The sequence below is a fragment of the Babylonia areolata genome, chromosome 13, assembly GCF_041734735.1.
Source record: "Babylonia areolata isolate BAREFJ2019XMU chromosome 13, ASM4173473v1, whole genome shotgun sequence".
NCBI classification, from domain to species: Eukaryota; Metazoa; Mollusca; class Gastropoda; order Neogastropoda; family Buccinidae; genus Babylonia; species Babylonia areolata.
The window spans coordinates 4,103,738-4,123,228 of NC_134888.1; the positions used below are offsets into that span (position 1 = coordinate 4,103,738).

The 19,491-nt window shown below is 42.9% G+C and overlaps 1 protein-coding gene across 1 annotated transcript in view; it reads right to left on the reverse strand.

Annotated features, from left to right (window-relative positions):
* The window catches only part of LOC143289319 (uncharacterized), a 27,430-nt gene extending 9,024 nt beyond the window's left edge, over positions 1-18,406 (reverse strand). The window contains exon 1 of the mRNA XM_076598319.1: positions 16,750-18,406. Coding sequence (XP_076454434.1) covers positions 16,750-18,406 — 1,657 coding nt within the window. The remainder of the gene's footprint in view (positions 1-16,749) is intronic.
* Positions 18,407-19,491: the final 1,085 nt, after the last annotated feature.

Here is a 19,491-nt window from a genome sequence, read left to right on the forward strand (position 1 = left end):
ACACACACGCCACAACACACACACACACACACGCCACAACACACACACACACACGCCACAACACGCACACACACAAGGAGAGAGAGAGAGAGAGAGAGAGAACACACTAACACAAGAAAAGCACATTCTATACGATACAATACCAACTCCATTACCCAATTCTAAAGGGAAAACGACAACAAGAAGAACAAAAACAACAAAATAAGGATAGAATCTCGAATTCAAAACGAAAGCTTATAACGATGTCGCTTTAACAAGAATCCTCATTATCGTTATTTTCTAACGATACAAAAAAACAACGCCCCGCCCCTCCCTCCGTCTTATTATTATTTTTTTTAACTCACTCAGTACGGCTAGCCCTCTCTTCCCCTCTACACAGACCCCTCGGATGTTCAGTGGGCGTCTGAATGACCCAGCCTTTAGCTTCCGTCGTCAGAATTGTGGTATTCTTTGTCAACATTCACCTCTTCAGTATAAGAGCCTTCCGCTTGCAATATCTTGATGATGGTAACTGGGGTGAAACGCTGTTAACGTCGTCTCTTTCGCCGTTCGTATGGAGAGAGTTAAATGTCTCTCCGAAGCAACAGTATTTAGTTGGCGACTGCATACTGATAACTCCTTTACTTCCCGTGACACTGTCCTCTCTGACACTTTTCCCAAAATGTGGTGTTATCTCCCGTGATTGGCTCTGGTCTGCTTTCTTCCCCTTCCACACCTTTGTCCACTGTTTGTGTTTATGTGATGATTACATTTGGCCTTTTATATCAATTTATTTTTCCCCCCATTTGTATTATCCCCCCTTTTGTTTCTTCTTTTTAAATTATCCTCGCTCTTCCTCTGTGGCCGCCGTCATCCTGTTATTGTCATGTTTCCTTGTTTCTCTATGACTCAAAAGAGTTAATGGGGAATAAACAAACTCTGAAAACTCTTGTTTCTCCAGTTTTTAGAATTCTGCATGCGTGTGAATGACTGGTGCGAAAGCGCTTTGATTTGTCTCTGCACAAGATTCAGCGCTATATGAATAGCATTATTATTATTATTATTATTATTATACTGTTTACCGATCTACTGTCCACTGTTTTTTGTTCAACGCCAGATTCTGTCAGGCGATTTTTTTGATTTTTTATTTATTTTTAAAAAAAATACTCATTCTTACTTGTTGAAGGGGGAAGAGGCCCCTCGATGTATTCCCTGTGATGAGCCTCTCACCGTGAAACACGTGCTCCTTGACTCGTTGGGATCTGCATGACGTTAGACACAGACATTACACGGCGGTTTCTCTGAAGACTTTGTTTCGTGATGTCCCTCCGTGGACGCTGATGGACTTCTTGAAAGAAGTGAACATTTTTAATCAGATTTGAAGGTTTTAAACGATAGAAGGTTGTTTTTTTTTTTTAACTTTGAGTGGAAAGTTTAAAGTGGTGACTTGTTTTTTCTTTTCTTTTTTTCTCTCTCTTTTTTTAGCCTTGTAGTAGGTATTAACTCACTCAGTACGGCCAGTCCTCTCTTCTCCTCTACACAGACCCCTCGGATGTCCAGTGGGTGTCTCAATGACCCAACCTTTAGTTTCCGTCGTCAGACTTGTGGTATTGTTTGTCAACATTCACCTCTTCGGTACAAGAGCCTTCCAATTGTAATATTTTGATGGTGTTAATTGGGGTGAAACGCTGTTAACGTCGTCTCTTTCGCCGTTCGTATGGGGAGAGTTAACGTGGCGATAGCATTGAGATGGCCGTAGTGGTCGGCGAGGCTCTAAGCACCATAATTTGATCGGCGATGCTTAGATCCCTGAAAGAACGTGTGGCGTGTGTGGATATGTGGACACGGCCAGGACTCCTGTGTGTCCCTGTGGACAACGTGCGGTCATGGAGGATGGAGGTGAACACAGAGAACTGACGGACATCACGCCGGTGGGTGAGTGATCCTTGTGTACCCGTTTGTTTGTGTACCCGTCCTGTGAGTCTTTGTCTTGTTCGTGTACCTTCCTTTGTCAGCCTTTGTCTAGTTCGTGTACCTATCTTTGTCAGCCTTTGTCTTGTTTGTGCACCCGTCTTGTCAGCCTTTGTCTTGTTTGTGTACCTGTCTTGTCTGTCTTTTTCTTGTTTGTGTACCTATCTTGTCTGTCTTTGTCTTGTTCGTGTACCTGCCTTTGTCTGTCTTTGTCTTGTTCGTGTACCTGCCTTTGTCTGTCTTTGTCTTGTTCGTGTACCTATCCTGTCAGTCTTTGTCTTGTTCGTGTACCTATCCTGTCAGCCTTTGTCTTGTTCGTGTACCTATCCTGTCAGTCTTGTTCGTGTACCTATCCTGTCAGTCTTGTTCGTGTACCTATCCTGTCAGCCTTTGTCTTGTTCGTGTACCTATCCTGTCAGCCTTTGTCTTGTTCGTGTACCTATCCTGTCAGCCTTTGTCTTGTTCGTGTACCTATCCTGTCAGTCTTGTTCGTGTACCTATCCTGTCAGCCTTTGTCTTGTTCGTGTACCTATCCTGTCATCCTTTGTCTTGTTCGTGTACCTATCCTGTCAGTCTTGTTCGTGTACCTATCCTGTCAGCCTTTGTCTTGTTCGTGTACCTATCCTGTCATCCTTTGTCTTGTTCGTGTACCTATCCTGTCAGCCTTTGTCTTGTTCGTGTACCTATCCTGTCAGTCTTGTTCGTGTACCTATCCTGTCAGTCTTGTTCGTGTACCTATCCTGTCAGCCTTTGTCTTGTTCGTGTACCTATCCTGTCAGCCTTTGTCTTGTTCGTGTACCTATCCTGTCTGTCTTTGTCTTGTTCGTGTACCTATCTTGTCAGTCTTTGTCTTGTTTGTGCACCTATCTTTGTCCATCTTTGTGCGTGCACGTGTGTTTTCCCACCTTTCCTTTTTTTCTTTCCAAGGTTTCTGGTCTTTGTAACCCCAGGGTTCATACAGAATTGGTTGCCCAAAGATTTGACAGATCCTCCACCTTAGTTATAATGATTAATTCTTCTTCTTCTTCTTCTGCGTTCACTCGTATGCACACGAGTGGGCTTTTACGTGTATGACCGTTTTTACCCCGCCATGTAGGCAGCCATACTCCGTTTTCGGGGGTGTGCATGCTGGGTATGTTCTTGCTTCCATAACCCACCGAACGCTGACATGGATTACAGGATCTTTAACGTGCGTATTTGATCTTCTGCTTGCGCACACACACGAAGGGGGTTCAGGCACTAGCAGGTCTGCACATATGTTGACCTGGGAGATCGTAAAAATCTCCACCCTTTACCCACCAGGCGTCGTCACCGTGATTCGAACCCGGGACCCTCAGATTGAAAGTCCAACGCTTTAACCACTCGGCTATTGCGCCCGTCATAATGATTAATTCAATTCGGTTCAAAGTCGTTTTTTGTCTTATTCAAGCAGTCCTACCAGGAAGCTTTTCTTTTGGCACATGAAATGTGTGTCAACAAAACAAATAACAAACGAAATGTGGATAACAGTCAGTAAGAAGATATTAATTAAGACACCATCCGACAAATCCACATATAACGCACGATCTAGCCTCTTGTGGTTATCGTCCAGTGTTAACAGCACACCAAGTGACTGTAAGCCAGTGTTTATGCCTCACACACATTCTTGTTCCAAGTAGAAAGTAGTTTCGTGCCCAAATTCCATGACTTGTAAAATGTCTGCAAATAAAATTTTTTTGGGGGGACAAAGTCTGATTTTGTTTGACATATCGTCTGAAGACATACAGTGCATGTATGAATCCTGTCCTTTCTATGACTCTCACTGTGTGTGTGTGTGTGTGTGTGTGTGCGTGTGTGTGTGTGATGGGTGAGGTGTTTGTGTGTGTGTGTGTGTGTGTGTGTGTGTGTGTGTGATGGGTGATGTGTGTGATGTGTGTGTGTGTGTGTGTGATGGGTGAGGTGTGTGTCTTTGCATTTCTCTCTCCCTCCCTTCTACTGTGTCTGTCTCTGTGTCTCACAGACACAGAGGTGTGTGTGTGTGTGTGTGTGTGTGTGTGTGTGTGTGTGTGTGTGTTTGCGCGCGTGCGCACGCGCCTCCCAGTCTCTGTCTCCCTCTCTCATGTTTATCTCTGTCTCTCATCCAGTGGTCAGTGTGTTCCTGTGTGTGTCAGTCTCTGTGGCAGTCTGTCTGTGTCTCTCATCTATAGTTCCTCTGTGTACGTCGAGTTTATCCATGACTCTCACTGTGTGTGTGTGTGTGTGTGTGTGTGTGTGTGTGTGTGTGTGTTTGCATCTCTCCCTCTCTCCTTCCCTCTCTCTCTCACCTTCCCCGATTCTGTTTCTGTCTGTCTGTCTGTCTGTCCCTCCCTGTTTCTGTGTCTGTATGTTTGTCTGTCTATCAGTTTGTCTTATTTATATCTTTCTCTTGAGCCAGTGTCAGTCTGTTCCTGTATGCATCAGTTTCTGTGACAGTCTGTGTGTGTCGTATCTTGTCGTCTGTGCACATCTATGACTCTTACTCTGTGTGTGTGTGATGGGTGAGGTGTGTGTGTGTGTGTGTGTGTGTGTGATGGGTGACGTGTGTGTGTGTGTGATGGGTGAGGTGTGTGTGTGTGTGTGTGTGTGTGTGATGGGTGAGGTGTGTGTGTGTGATGGGTGAGGTGTGTGTGTGTGTGATGGGTGAGGTGTGTGTGTGTGTGTGTGTGTGTGTGTGTGTGATGGGTGAGGTGTGTGTGTGTGTGTGTGTGATGGGTGAGGTGTGTTTGTGTGTGTGTGTGTGTGTGATGGGTGAGGTGTGTGTGTGTGTGTGTGTGTGTGATGGGTGAGGTGTGTGTGTGTGTGTGAGGTGTGTGTGTGTGTGTGAGGGGTGACGTGTGTGTGTGTGATGGGTGAGGTGTGTGTGTGTGTGATGGGTGAGGTGTGTGTGTGTGTGTGTGATGGGTGAGGTGTGTGTGTGTGTGTGTGTTTGAAGTGTGAGGTGTGTGTTTGTGTGTGTGATGGGTCATGTGTGTGTGTTTGTGTGTGTGGGTGTGTGATGGGTGAGGTGTGTGTGTGTGTGTGTGTGTGTTTGTGATGGGTGAGGTGTGTGTGTGTGTGTGTGTGTGTGTGTGTGTGATGGGTGAGGTGTGTGTGTGATGGGTCATGTGTGTGTGTGTGTGTGTGATGGGTGAGGTGTGTGTGTGTGTGTGTGTGTGTGTGTGATGGGTGAGGTGTGTGTGTGTGTGTGTGTGTGTGTGTGTGTGTGTGTGTGTGTGTGTGTGATGGGTGAGGTGTGTGTGTGTGTTTGTGTGTGTGATGGGTGAGGTGCGTGCGTGTGAGTGTGTGTGTGTGTGTGTGTGTGTGTGTGTGATGGGTGATGTGTGTGTGTGTGTGTGTGTGTGTGATGGGTGAGGTGTGTGTCTTTGCATCTCTCTCTCTCTCTCCCTCCCTCTCTGTCTCTCGGCCTCCCTGCTACTGTGTCTGTCTGTCTCTGTGTCTCATTTATCTCTGTCTCTTAGCCAGTGTCAGTCTGTTCCTGCATGGATCAGTCTCTGTGGCAGTCTGTTCCTGTCTCTAACAGTCTCTGTGGCAGTCTGTTCCTGTCTCTAACAGTCTCTGTGGCAGTCTGTTCCTGTCTCTAACAGTCTCTGTGGCAGTCTGTTCCTGTCTCTAACAGTCTCTGTGGCAGTCTGTTCCTGTCTCTAACAGTCTCTGTGGCAGTCTGTTCTTGACAGTCTCTGTGGCAGTCTGTTCCTGTCTCTAACAGTCTCTGTGGCAGTCTGTTCCTGTCTCTAACAGTCTCTGTGGCAGTCTGTTCTTGACAGTCTCTGTGGCAGTCTGTTCCTGTCTCTAACAGTCTCTGTGGCAGTCTGTTCCTGTCTCTAACAGTCTCTGTGGCAGTCTGTTCTTGACAGTCTCTGTGGCAGGCTGTTCCTGTATCTGTCAGTCTCTGTGGCAGTCTGTTCCTGTCTCTAACAGTCTCTGTGGCAGTCTGTTCCTGTCTCTAACAGTCTCTGTGGCAGTCTGTTCCTGTCTCTAACAGTCTCTGTGGCAGTCTGTTCCTGTCTCTAACAGTCTCTGTGGCAGTCTGTTCTTGACAGTCTCTGTGGCAGTCTGTTCCTTATCTGACAGTCTCTGTGGCAGTCTGTTCTTGATCTCTTGTTCCTCTGTGTACGTCGCATATTTCCTCCTTTCTGTCAAAGGTCGTGGAATGAACAAGGTGTCTCACCCATTTATCTTCTTTTTGGAAGCGAAAGATCGGAGTTCGCTATAGGGTTAACAGGCGTTTGTTGGAATATAATTGAGTGAACTCTGTTTTAAATGGAAGAAAGGCGACCAAAAAAAAACCCGATTTACTCTGCTTCTCCTCCATTTCTTTTGAGTAACGGCAGTGCGTTCCTATTCTTTGTGTCTCTCAGAAGGACGCCTTTGTTTTCTGAAAAAAGAAAAAAGAAAAAAAAAGAAGAAAAAAAGAGGATACAAGCAAAGCAAAACAAACAACAACGAAACAAATCCCGGAGTGTGCTACAATACACATGGAAAAAAATGACCATGCAAATATTACGGTGTGTTTCACGACAACATAGCAGCGAAATAAATGATCATGCAAATATTACGGTGTTTTTCACAACGTAGAAGCGACATAAATGATCATGCAAATATTACGGTGTTTTTCACAACGTAGAAGCGAAATAAATGATTATGCAAATATTACGGTGTTTTTCACAACGTAGAAGCAACATAAATGATTATGCAAATATTACGGTGTTTTTCACAACGTAGAAGCGAAATAAATGATCATGCAAATATTACTGTGTTTTTCACAACGTAGAAGCAACATAAATGATCGTGCAAATATTACGGTGTTTTTCACAACGTAGAAGCGAAATAAATGATTATGCAAATATTACGGTGTTTTTCACAACGTAGAAGCGACATAAATGATTATGCAAATATTACGGTGTTTTTCACAACGTAGAAGCAACATAAATGATTATGCAAATATTACAGTGTTTTTCACAACGTAGTAGCGACATAAATGATCACTGCAATCATTACAGTGTCTTACAACATGCTATTAACTCTCTCCGTACGAACGGCGAAAGAGACGACGTTAACAGCGTTTCACCCCAATTACCACCATCAAAATATTGCAAGCGGAAGGCTCTTGTACTGAAGAGGTGGATGTTGGCAAAGAATACCACAATTCTGACGACGGAAGCTAAAGGTTGGGTCATTGAGACACCCACTGGACATCCGAGGGGTCCGTATAGAGGAGAAGAGAGGACTGGCCGTACTGAGTGAGTTAAGTGAATGAAATGACTATGCAAACATTGCGGCGTGTCTTACAGTATTGCGACATAAATGACCATGCACATGTTGCGACGTATGTTATTAATTTTGTTTTACCCACCCAAATTAAAAGCTCGTTAACAAACACTCCCTTAAAGTGTGTGGTGTGTTCGAAGATGAAGTATTCCAAAATCAATGAGAATCATGAACAGATTCCGTGAGGTGTTCCAAGGTTAACTGATTTTTTTTTTTTTTTTTAATATAGAAATTCTTATCAATTACAAACTCACTATCTGTCAGATATGATATAGTAATCCGTCAATGTGTTGTGGATCAACTTCTCTAGGGCATCTGTGTTCAAACTCCAGTATCAGTTTCTACGTTCGGACAAACCCATATGCACTACATCACATCTGCAAGCAGACAGACAGCAGGATCCCGAAGACGCTTTTGTATGGGCAGCTGAAGGAAGGCCACTGTGAACTTGGAAGACCCTGCAAGTGCTTCAAGGACACCTTGAAGACAAACCTCAGAGCCTGTGACATAGACATCGCTTCCTGGGAAACTGATGCCCTTGACCGCTGTCGCTGGAGGATACTGTGCTCTAGTGGCATAAAGACGTTTGAAAACAAGAGAACGCTGGCCATTAAAGAGAACGCTGGCCATTAAGGAGAAGCGTAAGCAAAGGAAGCAGGGCTCAACTTCTGGAGAAACAAGGGGGCTTGATCGTGAGAATTAAAGCAATGTTTCTTGATCATGTTTTCTTCTTGGGTGTCTGCATAGCAGAGTTAGTTGAACACCCTGGTCGCACTTGTGCTTTGCGAGTTCGAATCTCAAGCACCCCAAAATAGGATTTATTAAGGGTAGGTACCCGTGTGACCGACCATAGCTTATAGCTTATACTGTGCTCACAACGTTGCACTTCAATTTTAACATGACAGCTGATGAACCATATTATCAATTGCATCAAATAACATTTATAAACAGTAAGTAATGAAATAATGAAATAAAACAAATAACAATTTTTCAAACAATATTTTCTATTTAATCGTTCAACAGTTGGTATACTGTGATTCCGACCAAAGACTGTTGATTTTATTTATTAATTCACTTATTCATCTATATATTTATTTACTTAGCTGTAAACAGTAGATACCCATGCAACTGACTAAAGACTACAGATTTTTAAAAAATCTCTTCATAGTATGTAGGGTGCGTCATACAGACTGGTGACTTCATTATTTCAGTTTAAAAACTGACCACACACTAGATTCTGTTTCTATTTTTCATTGTTCAACAGTAGGTGAACCTGTGTCTGTGGTGTGTGTGTGTGTGTGTGTGCGTGTGTGCGCGCGCGTGCGTGTGTGTGTGTGTGTGTGTCCAGCCACCGAACCACGATCATTAGGGATAGTGTTTGCAGAGTCTAGCGGGCATAAAAACACTTGAGTCGGGGTGTTGATGTCAGGTGTGAACAGATACTCCTTGAAGTCTTACACAGAGCTTGGCTGGAGTGGAGTGTATGTAGTACTAAAGCACACCCTTTTACGGATTTGTTTGGCAAACAACCATGGCAGGCTCGCGAAATTAACACTTCTCCACTCCCCAGCATCAGACAAGATACAAAAGACCCCTGCAGAGTTCTCACGTGCCTATCGTCTCCGTTGAGTGGACACAACGTCTTGGACTTCACTGCCCCTGACAATGGGTGTTGATTGGGATTTGACGCCGCAGGGGAGAAAGGGGGGCGGGGGGGGGAAGGGTCGGCGTTGAAAGGAACAGTCGGGAAAGCACATTGTTGGTAGGACTGCACGGATTTGATTGGCTCGCAATGGTACGCACGAGCTTTCGCATCTGTAGGGCCCTACTTCATCAGATGGGTGCGTACTTCACAAGCAGATGGGGAAGAAACGTCAGGTTGTGTGGTGATGGCCTCCCTTCCAGCTCCGACAAGACAGTGGTGTTGTGGAATTCTCTACCTCGAATCCAACGTGAAGATGATCTCTAAAAATTTCGTCTCTTCTCAGATTCGATCAGATTAAGAATGGACAGTGAGTCGGTCTTCAGTTTTCGTGTGTGTTGTTGGATCGCATCAGGTGTTTTGTGCTGTTCACTGTTCACTTTTGTTCCGCCGTCTGCTGGGAAGTCTGTACTGGATTTTGTCAAGTCTCACCGGAGAAAAGGGTAAAATCATTTTAAACTTTGATGTATTATTAGCTTCTGTGCTTTATGCTGTCTATTGTTATCGTGATGATAATTACTATTGCCGTGATAAGTGGAACACTTTCAATCATGGGCTGGTTAAGATTTTTGTCTGATGTTCAAACACTTCACAAACTTTTTTTTTTGTGTGTCCCGAACTTTTAATATGCATGGCACGAATACAAGATCTGCGCATACCAGATAAAACACAAGGATGCATGTTAAAATAACGTTAAGAACCCACAGCAACACAAGGGTTGTTCCTGGCTGAATTCTGTACCAAAAAAAAAAAAAAAAAAAAAAAAAAACCCCACTTCCACAGGAAAAACAAATAAAACTGCACGTTGGAAATTTTATTTTTTAAAAAGGGTGGCGCTGTAGTGTAGCGACGCGCTTCCTGAGGAGAGAAGCCTGAATTTCACACCGAGAAATCTGTTGTGATAAAAAGAAATACAAGTACAAATATATATGGAACTGGAAGCCACACACACTTGCCTCCTACCGTCAGGCACATTACCACAAAGCCACAACTCCACTTTCTTTCAAATACAAATACAATAAGTGTTTACAAATAACATGGCCCTGTTGATTCGGTATCAGTAAGACTATTAGTGGTGACAACCTAAGCGAGGTATTCAATGAGCGCAGTTGATTGAACACTGAACTCGCATATTCAGGCTGTGGGTTCGAATCCTCTGCGCCAAAAATAACAGTTGGCATTCTCGCTGTCCATTTTAACGTGTTGTTGTTGTTGTTGTTGTGTGTGTGTGTGTGTGTGTGTGTGTGTAGCCACCGAACCACAATCATTAGGGATAGTGTTTGCAGAGTCTGGCGGGCATAAAAACACTCGAGTCGGGGTGTTGATGTCAGGCGTGAACAGATACTCCTTGAAGTCTTACCGAAGCACACCCTTTTTACGGATTTGTTTGGAAAACAACCATGGCAGGCTCGCGAAATTAACACTTCTCCACTCCCCAGCATCAGACAAGATACAAAAGACCCCTGCAGAGTTCTCACGTGCCTATCGTCTCTATTGAGTGGACACAACGTATTGGACTTCACTGCCCCTGACAATGGGTGTTGATTGGGATTTGACGCCGCGGGGGAGAAAGGGGGGCGGGGGGGGGGAGAGGGAAGGGTCGGCGTTGAAAGGAACAGTCGGGAAAGCACATTGTTGGTAGGATTGCACGGATTTGATTGGCTCGCAATGGTACGCACGAGCTTTCGCATCTGTAGGGCCCTACTTCATCAGATGGGTGCGTACTTCACAAGTCTCACCGGAGAAAAGGTAAAATCATTTTAAACTTTCTGTGCTTTGTGCTGTCTATTGTTATCATGATGATAATTACTACTGCTGTGATAAGTGGAACACTTTCAATCGTGGGCTGCTTAAGATTTTTGTCTGATGTTCAGACTTTTCACAAACTTACTTTTTTTTGTGTCCCGAACTTCTAGTACGTATGGCACGAACACAAGATCTGCACATACCAGATAAAACACAAGGATGCGTGTTAAGTGTTAAACTTTACAAATACTATGGCCTTGTCGATTCGGTATCAATAAGACTGTTAGGGGGGACAACCTAAGCGAGGTATTTAATGGGCGCGGTTGATTGAACACCGAACTCGCATATTCAGGTTGTGGGTTCGAATCCCCTGCGCCTAAAATTACAGCTGGCATTCTCGCTGTTCACTTTAACGTGTTGTTCTGGTGGTGACAGTGTAGTGTTAGATAGGTCCCCTACCCCCTCCCTCCCCCCGTTCCCCCAATAGTCACCTTGTCTAGTTATCCCTTGTCGGTCATATCACGTGAGGTGGAAAAAAGTAATTGACACCCTAACTAGGTCCAGTGATTTTAAGATTTTTTTTTCTGCTTTACAATTCATTCTAGAAGAGGTTTTTTGTTTGTTTTTGTCGATGCAAGCCACTCTTGATTTATTTGGCTAATCTGATTCATGCAGTCATTCATTCACCTGAACTTACATCACTGGGTTCACCTTTTTCGTTTACGAGTGACGCTGGTACTGAATTGTGATTGCTCAGACACGTTGCAGTTTTTAATCACACGTGTTCAGGCTGTTTGACGATAACTCATTGCACGTGCACGTGTCCAGGGGGAAGTAATGATTGAAAATATTAGGCTTTAATGTTTCTTTTTTTAATTTTAATTTTTCTTATTCCGCCGTATTATGAATCAAGAACGTTACGGTATTATAAAATAATTCAAAGATTCGAAAACACACACACACACACACACAGAGCAAAAATCAAACAAACAAAAACAAACGAGCATAGCTAGTTGGAAGAGAAAAAAAAGAACGGCAAAGACGCTCAAGAACAGTGACAGGTACAGTTTATTTATTTATTTATTTCTATTTTTTCGGCCAATGAAGAAAGCCGCCTGCAGAGCACAGAGAGAAAGAACAGAAAAGAATGATAACGATGTGCTCCATGGACTTGCATGACTGAGGCCACACACACACACACACACACACACACACACACAGAGTTTGAGGGCTAGGGGTACAATGTTGTGTAACTTTTGACGCATAGCGCGAAGTATGGCAGGCCGGGTGTTGAGGAAGCTCCTCCCACCGAGCAGAGAAGCGAATCGTGTGTGTGTGTGTGTGTGTTGTACACGTGTGTGTGTGTGTGTGTGTGTGTGTGTGTGTGTGTGTGTGTGTGTGTGTACACGTGTGTGTGTGTGTGTGTGTGAGACCACAACCTCGTCACATGCTGAACGTTCCCGGCTGTCATGTGAGATAAGGATGTTTATTTCGTTATACGTTCTTTAGTTTAACGTCTCTCGACTACAACTGATATATCGGATGAACGTAGGGAAAAACATCAAGGGTGGGTCAGAAAAGTAATTACTGTGTATGCATGCGAACATGTGAATGTGTGTGCATGAGTGCGCGTGTGTATGTGTTAAATACAGAAAATGAAGTTTTGTTTTAAAAAAAAAAAAAAAGCATAATACAAAATCCTTATAATCAAAACCTAAACAACCGAAACAACTGGACTATTCAACAAAGATTTAAAAAACAAACAAAAATTAATACATTAGCAATTCATTGATTACTGAAGATTGTCACAACTGAAACTGAAGATTGTCAACACTGAAGATGATTTCAGGTCAGGGATGCGAGACTTAAAACATATGGCAAGTTAGTGTATGATCAGCTGTTATATGAGCATGACAGATGCAAGAAACATTACCGACCAATTTCGTCTCAGGACGAAGGTGACATTATGATTAAGATTCAAAAATACATGTTTTAAAAAGTTTTAAACAATTCTTCCTTCAACACTTAAAGCCCCTTCTTATTACCGCCCCCCCCCCCCCCACCTCGGCCACCCGTAATTATAATATTGTAACTAAGTAATAAAACTGAAGCCAATAAATGCATGTTTCTTTTTTCTTTTCTTTCTAATGCGCCTTCCGTTAAAACAATAATGCTAAAGGCAAGTCCAGTATGCAATACAACTTAATGTATCTGTACACATTTACAACGAGAGCTAGGATGGAAAAAGAAAGTTTGATAACAGCTTGGCGTTATGATGAAACTGATAATGAAAATAATGCTGAACAAATAATATAAACTATGTCATTATGTCATATCGATTTGTAAAACTGATGCACCTAAGTTTGAAAATAGTGATGAACAAAATAATATAAATAGAATGTCATATCGACTTGTAAAACTGACGCACCTAAGTTGGAAAATAATTATGTAAATAATAATAATAATAATAATCATGTAAATAGACCGTGCCATATCTACTTGTAAGACTGCATATTTGTCGCATATCTGTTGTGCCTCCGTGTGTGTGTAATCATTCATTATTATTATTATTATTATCATCTTCATGATTATCAGTATCATTATTCATATTTTCCCCTATTTCTATTTTTATTTTAGTTATTATTTTCATTTCTTTATTCATTTGTTCTTTATATATTATTATTTATGTATTTATCGTTTTCTATTTTTATTTTCGTTTTATTTATCATTTTATTTTGTTTATCTATTCATTTTGTTTTATTTATTTTACTTTTCCTCAAGGCCTGACTAAGCGCGTTGGGTTACGCTGTTGGTCAGGCATCTGCTTAACAGATGTGGTATAGCGGATATGGACTTGTCGTCCGAACTGATGGAGTCGGCATGGGAGATAACTTTTCTATACATCATGGAAAGAGAAACACAGGTTGCTTCCCTTAGCCTCTGGCGAACATGGCCATGTTTCTAGTATTTTTTTCTTCTGTGATGACCAAGTCTCCGTATCAGTATAAGTACCAGTAGCTCAAGGAGGCGTCACTGCGTTCGGTCAAATCCATATATACGCTGTTACACGACATCTGCTAAACAGCGTAATCCAACGCGCTTAGCAAGGCCTTGAGAGAGAGAGAGAGAGAGAGAGAGAGAGAGAGAGAGAGAAATAAAGATGAAATCAAATACAACATATAAAAATGAATAGATAGGCGTTATGATGATACTGATAATGAAAATAATGCTGAACAAATAATATAAACTATGTTATTATGTCATATCGATTTGTAAAACTGATGCACTAAGTTCAGTGAAAATAGTGATGAACAAAATAATATAAATAGAATGTCATATCGACTTGTAAAACTCACGCACCTAAGTTGGAAAATAATTATGTAAATAATAATAATAATAATAATCATGTAAATAGACTGTGCCACATCTACTTTAAGACTGCATATTTGTCGCATATCTGTTGTGCCTCCGTGTGTGTGTAATCATTCATCATCATTATTATTATTATTATTATTATCATCATCTTCATGATTATCAATATCATTATTTATATTTTTCCCTATATCTATTTTTATTTTAGTTATTATTTTGATTGATTTATTCATTTATTCTTTATATATTATTATTTATTTATCATTTTCTATTTTTATTTTCGTTTTATTTATCATTTTGTTTATCTATTCATTTTGTTTTATTTATTTTACTTTTCCTCAAGGCCTGACTAAGCGCGTTGGGTTACGCTGTTGGTCAGGCATCTGCTTAACAGATGTGGTGTAGCGTATATGGACTTGTCGTCCGAACTGATGGAGTCGGCATGGGAGATAACTTTTCTATACATCATGGAAAGAGAAAAACAGGTTGCTTTCCTTAGCCTTTGGCGAACATGGCTATGTTTCTAGCATTTTTGATTGACTTGTGTAAACAAAGTGAGTCTATGTTTTAACCCGGTGTTCGGTTGTCTGTGTGTGTGTGTGTGTGTGTGTGTCCGTGGTAAACTTTAACATTGACATTTTCTCTGCAACTACTTTGTCAGCTGACACCAAATTTGGCATAAAAATAGGAAAAATTCAGTTCTTTCCAGTCATCTTGTTTAAAACAATATTGCACCTCTGGGATGGGCACAAAAAAATTAAAAAAAGAAGCCTAATTATATGCAAACTGCATTTACTGTTATATTTTTTTTGTATTCTCTAAACTTGGCACTTTGACCTCTTATTCTGACATAACAACAAGAGCAGTCGTTATTATCATTTTTTTGTTCAAACAGGAACTTCTTTTGCTAAGCATGGAATTTTTATTTATTTTGCAAACGTTTTGGTGCAGATAGTAAGAAAGGGAAATTACTCTGTAATTAATGCTAGGGGACTTAATTTATCACAAGTGAGTCTTGAAGGCCTTGCCTCTCTTGTTTCTTCTGTGATGACCAACTCTCCATATCAGTATAAGTACCAGTAGCTCAAGGAGGCGTCACTGCGTTCGGTCAAATCCATATATACGCTGCTACACCACATCTGCTAAACAGCGTAACCCAACGCGCTTAGTCAGGCCTTGAGAGAGAGAGAGAGACTGAGAGAGAGAGAGAGAAATAAAATAAAGATGAAATAAACTACAACATATAACATGAATAGATAAGAGTTATGATGATACTGATAATGAAAATCATTCTCACTCACTCATTCCCTCGACCGCTGGGGTCGTTGGGGGGACATGAGGAAGATGTCATAGCTCGCCACGCCGTTCTGTTGGCAGCTGTCGTGAGGAGATCTGGCATCGTCATTTGGGTCCATTCCTTGACGTTGTCAGACCAGCTTTTTTCTGCCGCCCCCGTCTGCGCCCTCCCTCTATAGTCCCTTGCAGGATGGTTTTGGAGAGGGTGTTATGTCGTATGACGTGACCAAACCATGCCATCTTCCGTCGTTTGACAGTCGCCAGCAGTGGTTCTTGGGGCCCAACAAGGTTGCTGACCAGGTTCTGCACATAGTCATTGGTCTTGTGCTCCTTGTAGGAGATGTGTAGTAGTCTCCTCAAGCACTTGGTTTTGAATGCTTGGATTCTTCTTTCTGTTTCTGCCAACAGTGTCCATGTCTCACATCCATATAAGAGGATGGAGACCACCAGTGACTTGTAGAGCAGGAATTTTGTGTGGAATCTGATGTTACTCTTCCATACCCTGTTCAGTCTGGCCATCGCTGCCGTTGCAGAATTAATCCTATTTCGGATTTCTGCTGTGCAGGTGCCGTCTTTGGACAGGGTTGCTCCCAGGTACTTGAAGCTGGTCACTTCTTCCAAGGGCTCACCATTCATGTTTATGTTGGCACTGATGTTTGTTGTGCTGTTGACCATGACCTTTGACTTCTCTGTGCTGACCTCCATGCCGTAAGCACTTGCTCTTGTAGTGAGTCTGTTTGTTAGGTCCTGGAGCTCAGTGTTAGTGCCCCCCATGAGGTCGATGTCGTCTGCGAATCGCAGATTACAGACTGGCCTACCGCCAATGGAGATGGAGGTGTGGTGGTCTTCAAGGACCTCCTGCATAATTCTCTCCAGAAAGATGTTGAAAAGTATTGGGGATAATAGGCATCCTTGCCTGACTCCGACTGTGGTCCGAAAGAACTGTCCTTGTTGATTGTTGAGGAGCACTGCGCTGCTGGAATGTTCGTAAAGGGCCTGGATGACTTGAATGAGCCCTTCATCAATGTTGAAGCCTCTCAGTACTTGCCAGAGGCCGCTGTGCCACACCCGATCGAATGCCTTCTTGAAGTCGATGAAGTTGTGAAAAATGTCCTTTTGGTGTTGTAGATGTTTTTCAATGAGGACTCGACAGTTGAATATTTGTTCGACAGTGCTCCGTCCTTTTATAAAGCCTGCTTGTTCTTCTGATAGCAGCTCCTCAGCCTTGGATTTCAATCGGTTGAGGATGATGCGGAGCATGACTTTGCTTGGGTGGCTAATTAGACTTATAGTCTTGTAATTTTGACACTGCTTGAGGCTGCCCTTCTTGGGTAGGGGAATCACCAGCGATTGGGTCCATTCTGTTGGCCACTTCTTTTCTGTCCAGATCTTCTGACATAGCATTGTTAGTGTTTCTGTGGTCTCCTTTCCTCCGTACTTAAAAAGCTCGGATGGGACGTTGTCCACTCCTGGGGGTTTCTCTGGCTTCAGACTCTGTATTGCAGCCTCAACCTCCTCCTTCAATACTTGGAGATTTTCCTCACAGTCTGTGGATCGTGGGTTGTCCTGCAATATAGATGAGTCTGGATTGAGCTGGTAGTTGTAGAGGCCGTCACAGTATTCTGTCCACCTCTTCAGGACTTCTTCGCTATCTGTCAGTAGCTTGCCATCCTTATCTTCGATGACAGCTGATCTTGGCTGGCTAGTCTTGGTGAGGGTCTTGAGGGTGCTATAGGCTCTTTTGCTGTTCCCTGCTTCCATGCCTTTCTCAACTTCCTCGCACTGCTCCTCTATCCAGTTTTCTTTGGCTGCCTTCATCTTCGTCCTGACTTCTCTGTTCACCTGTTGGTGTTTCGTCCTGGCTTCGTTACTAGAGTGTTTCTTTTTCCTCAGTTCTCGCCGCTTGTCGCACAGATCTCGGACCTCATTTGTCACCCATGGTTGGATCCTTTTTCGCTTTTTCCCCACAACTTGTTCAGCTGTTGTAGTTAGCACCTCTTTGATGTTGTTAGCAAGGGTGTCTACGTCGATGTCCATTAAGTTGAGGGCTGCGAACTTCCCGCCTACTTGAGCCTGGAACACATCCGCGATTTCGGGGTCCTTCAGCTTTTCTAGGTCAAAGCGGATACGGGGATTCTTTGGACAACGCTTGCACTTCAGCTTGAGCTTGAAGGCTGCCAAGACAAGATCATGATCGCTGCCGATATCAGCTCCTGGGAACGTCCTTGTGTTGGCTTTGTTGATACTGGACTTGTAGCGTTGTGGGGTCAGGATGAAGTCTATCTGGTTGTGGACTTGCCCATTTGGTGAGTGCCAGGTTGCGGTTCTGGACAGCTTATGCGGGTGGAGAGTATTGGCTAGGGTAAGGCGATGGCTTTTGGCAAACTCCAGCAATCTGAGGCCTCTGTCGTTGGTTTCCCCAATGCCGAATTTACCAGTTGTTCCTGCCCAATTCTGGTATGCATCTGGGCCTACCTTGGCATTCCAGTCTCCCTGGACTATCAGCATGTCTTTCTTTGGGACTGTTGCTATGATGGAGTCAATCTGTTCGTAAAACTCCTCCGTTTCTTCATCATCATGGTCTGTCGTTGGAGCATAGACCTGGATGATTGTCAGGTTGTGGGGTTTGGCAGAAATGCGGATGGTAATAAGTCTGCTTGAGACGGGTGTACAGCTGATGACACTGCCTGCAATTTCCTTCCGTACAATGAAGGCCACCCCGTACTCTTGTTTCTTTTCTTCCCCAGAGAACCAGATCTTGTGTCCCTCATCTGTTGTCGTTTTGCCGAAACTAGTCCATCTGACTTCTGACACTCCTATGACATCCCAGCGGTAGCGCTTCAGTTCGTGGGTCAGTTCATGGAGCTTACCACAGGCATACAGGGTACGAACATTCCACGTTCCGATGGTTGTACATTGCGTGGGTAGTTTGATGGTATTTCTCACTCCAGTAGCCCACTTATCGCTCCCACCCTGAAGTGAGTCAATGAGACGAGCGGTCGTTGTTAACGCGGGCCCCAGCCGATCCGGCTTGGAAAACTGATTCCTCCTCATGTCCTTTCAGTGGGCTTGGTAAAGCTTGGCGGCGCCCATCTCCTCTCCAAGCCAAGACCGCAAGCCGTAGTCCACGATAATGTTGTGGTACGCCCTCGGTCATGTACACTTAACCGTTGAGTCTATCATGGGACCCTTCCGCCCTGGTCGTTGGCCGCCTGTCGCCGCTCTTCCGCCCAGTGGTGCAGTGTAAACACCACCCCCTCACGTGGTTTAGCCCGCCAGCTGAAGCGGTTTACCGGGGTGTGGCGCTTGGAGCCAACACGTGAGAGATTTAGGGGTGGATGAGGACCAGTGATGCCCGTCCATCCTAACTAGTAGGAAGCAGCATGCCAGACACCAAAGGTACTACCTCTATCCAGAGCCCCTACACCCCAATGAAAATAATGCTGAACAAATAATATAAACTATGTCATTATGTCATATCGATTTGTAAAACTGCTGCACCTAAGTTTGAAAATAGTGATGAACAAAATAATATAAACAGAATGTCATATCGACTTGTAAAACTGGCGCACCTAAGTTGGAAAATAATTATGTAAATAATAATAATAATAATCATGTAAATAGACTGTGCCATATCTACTTGTAAGACTGCATATTTGTCGCATATCTGTTGTGCCTCCGTGTGTGTGTAATCATTCATCATCATTATTATTATTATTATTATTATCATCTTCATGATTATCAATATCATTATTTATATTTTCCCCTATTTCTATTTTTATTTTAGTTATTATTTTCATTTATTTGTTCATTTATTCTTTATATATTATTATTTATTTATTTATCATTTTCTATTTTTATTTTCATTTTATTTATCATTTTATTTTGTTTATCTATTCATTTTGTTTTATTTATTTTACTTTTCCTCAAGGCCTGACTAAGCGCGTTGGGTTACGCTGTTGGTCAGGCATCTGCTTAACCTTACCAGATGTGGTGTAGCGTATATGGACTTGTCGTCCGAACTGATGGAGTCGGCATGGGAGATAACTTTTCTGTACATCATGGAAAGAGAAAAACAGGTTGCTTCCCTTAGCCTTTGGCGAACATGGCCATGTTTCTTGCATTTTTTCTTCTGTGAT